The 2,491-nt window shown below is 21.4% G+C and overlaps 1 protein-coding gene across 1 annotated transcript; it reads left to right on the plus strand.

The window, feature by feature from the left end:
• Positions 1–685: 685 nt before the first annotated feature.
• On the plus strand, positions 686–1,891 carry PGAL8A_00475100 (hypothetical protein; the record flags this gene model as incomplete). The annotated part of the gene is made up of 1 exon (XM_028673531.1): positions 686–1,891. The coding sequence occupies one exon, from the start codon at positions 686–688 to the stop codon at positions 1,889–1,891; it is 1,206 nt and encodes a 401-aa protein (XP_028529975.1).
• Positions 1,892–2,491: the final 600 nt, after the last annotated feature.

The raw sequence follows: 2,491 nt of genomic DNA on the forward strand, positions 1-2,491 counted from the left end.
ACAATATGAATCCTCCCAATTGTTTTAATTTATTTTTAACACTCAATATTAAGCAAATTCTTATTTTTTTTTTAAGCACCATTTGACAATTGTTTGAATTACTTTTAGTTTCATTATTTTGAAATGATCTTTAATAGAAAAGCTTAATTCTAAAATACATTCTTTTGTAGTTTAACGGATATTTAATGTTGCAAAGTCAGTATGAGGTTATTTTAAATTTGAATTCAGCATTCAATTAATTGTAAGTAAAAAGAAAATGCTAGGTAAAAATTTAAAATGAAGATTATTTTTATAAAATAAACCATTTGAATAAATTTAAGAAAGAATAATAAATTGCAAAGAATGAAGTTAAAAATTAGAAAAGTAAAATTATAAATTAACATAGAATTATAAATTAGAAAAGGTAAAATTATAAATTAGAAATTCTTAATTGCAAATTAGATAAAATTATAAATTAGAAAAAAAATTTTGTAAGGTTCCATAAGTAATAAATTGATATATTAAAAGAAGTGAAAAAATTTTAATGGAATATTTTGACAAAAGCAATTATAATGTATTAATTTATAATCATTTTACTTTATATACGATGAACACATTTTAATATTATATGCTTATGTTTTTATTAACTTTTACATGTATATTATTGAGTAGGATAACATAAGTTAATTTTTTTTTTTATATAAAAATGAATATCTTAAAAGCATTTAATTTTTATATCATATTATTGGTTCCTTACTTTATAATATATATTTTTGACTTTCGTTTATTACCAAAATCATTAAAACATATATTACAAATAAATTATCATGGAATGAAATTAATATCAAAAAGAAATCTTGCAGAAAGTGTTCCACATGTATCTGCATTTTATAGTAAAACTACATATGATAAGACATTTATAGAAAAAGATATTTTCATAACTAAATTCCCATATTCAGAGTATGTTTTATCGCAAGAATTATTTAATAAAGTGTATAAAGAAAATTATAACATAGAAGAAGCTACAGATGATATGGAAGCTATGCTTGAAAAAATTAACAGTAGATTTCACTTTGAAGGAATAAGTTTACCTCTTCCTGAAATGCTTAATATAATAAACAGAATGATTGAACGTACTTTAGAATTTCCTTTAGAATCACCTGAGACTAGGGAAAACCTTTTCAAAAGAATTCTTGAATTGGAGAGAGAAGCAACTGAAGAATTACTGAAAAGTTTAATTACTGGTGATGAAGAAGTAAAAATTGATAATAGAGATAATATGGTTAAAATATTAGGTATAGTTCGTAGAAAATTAATTATACTAAATATCAGATTATTAGATAATGTTGTCACAAAGATAGCTACCAGAATAAGTCAATCTGTTGAAAGCGCTATAAAAGCTTATAATGAAAGATTTAAGAATCCTCCTTGGAAGAATGAGGAATATGTTCGATTATATTCTAAATTACAGTATGACACCTTGGAAAATTTACTAAATATAATATGTGATGCAAGTTACTACCAAACAGCAATAGATGTTTACTGTGATTCTAAACTTATAATGGAAACAATAAATGGTTTCTCTAGAAAATACAATATTTTATTGTCATATCCTCAACTTAGAAATATGTATTTTAGAGTAAAAGAATGCATTAAACTTGTCTCTTTAGAACCAATATCAGAAAGTACAATTTCGAATATTTTGAAAATTTATGGTCTTGAGAAGGATTTAGTTTATGAGATCTCAATGCAAATTCTTAATTCTGATGTGCAGGAAGATGAAATAAATTATACTTATATGACGAAAGCTAAAATTGATTATTTATTAGAGACAGAAAATATTACATTACTAGAAGATGTTGAAAATATGGCATATAGAATAAAGAGTTATGTTTTAGATATTATTAGTTAAATTATTTTTAATAAAATATACAGTTAATTTATAATTATGTAATCACATTTATACTTTCATAATTTGTAAATTTTTTGAATTTATATGTTTTGAGAAAAATTATATACATAGATTTATAAAGGTGTGCACAGTAAATACTATTAACAATGAAGATCATTATTATAGTACACATGTAGGATTTTTTAATTTTAATTCTTTAAAATTTGATTTAAAAATTTAAATTGCTATGTCAAACATAATTGATTGTCACAATAATTTTTAATAAATGTTTTTTTTCTACTAAAATTATTTTTTAATTATATCTTAAAGGGTAATCGTAAGTATATAACATATTAGAAGAATACAAAGAAATTTTTACTAAATTAAATCGTTAAAATTTTATATATAAGTTTCAATTAAATTTAATTGTGTGCTTAATTAGTTAATATCATATAAATCTAAGCAATGGATGCTCATTAAACCTAAATAAACATTTTACATCTATATAAACATAATGTCTTTAATAAAAATGTTACCACTCAGTATTTTTATTGTTTCTTTTGTGTATGTCTCTCTATATTTACATATTTGGAAAATAAAAGAAATTAATAATCCTATATG

This window comes from Plasmodium gallinaceum, assembly GCF_900005855.1.
Source record: "Plasmodium gallinaceum strain 8A genome assembly, contig: PGAL8A_v1_141, whole genome shotgun sequence".
In the NCBI taxonomy this organism is placed as follows: Eukaryota; Apicomplexa; class Aconoidasida; order Haemosporida; family Plasmodiidae; genus Plasmodium; species Plasmodium gallinaceum.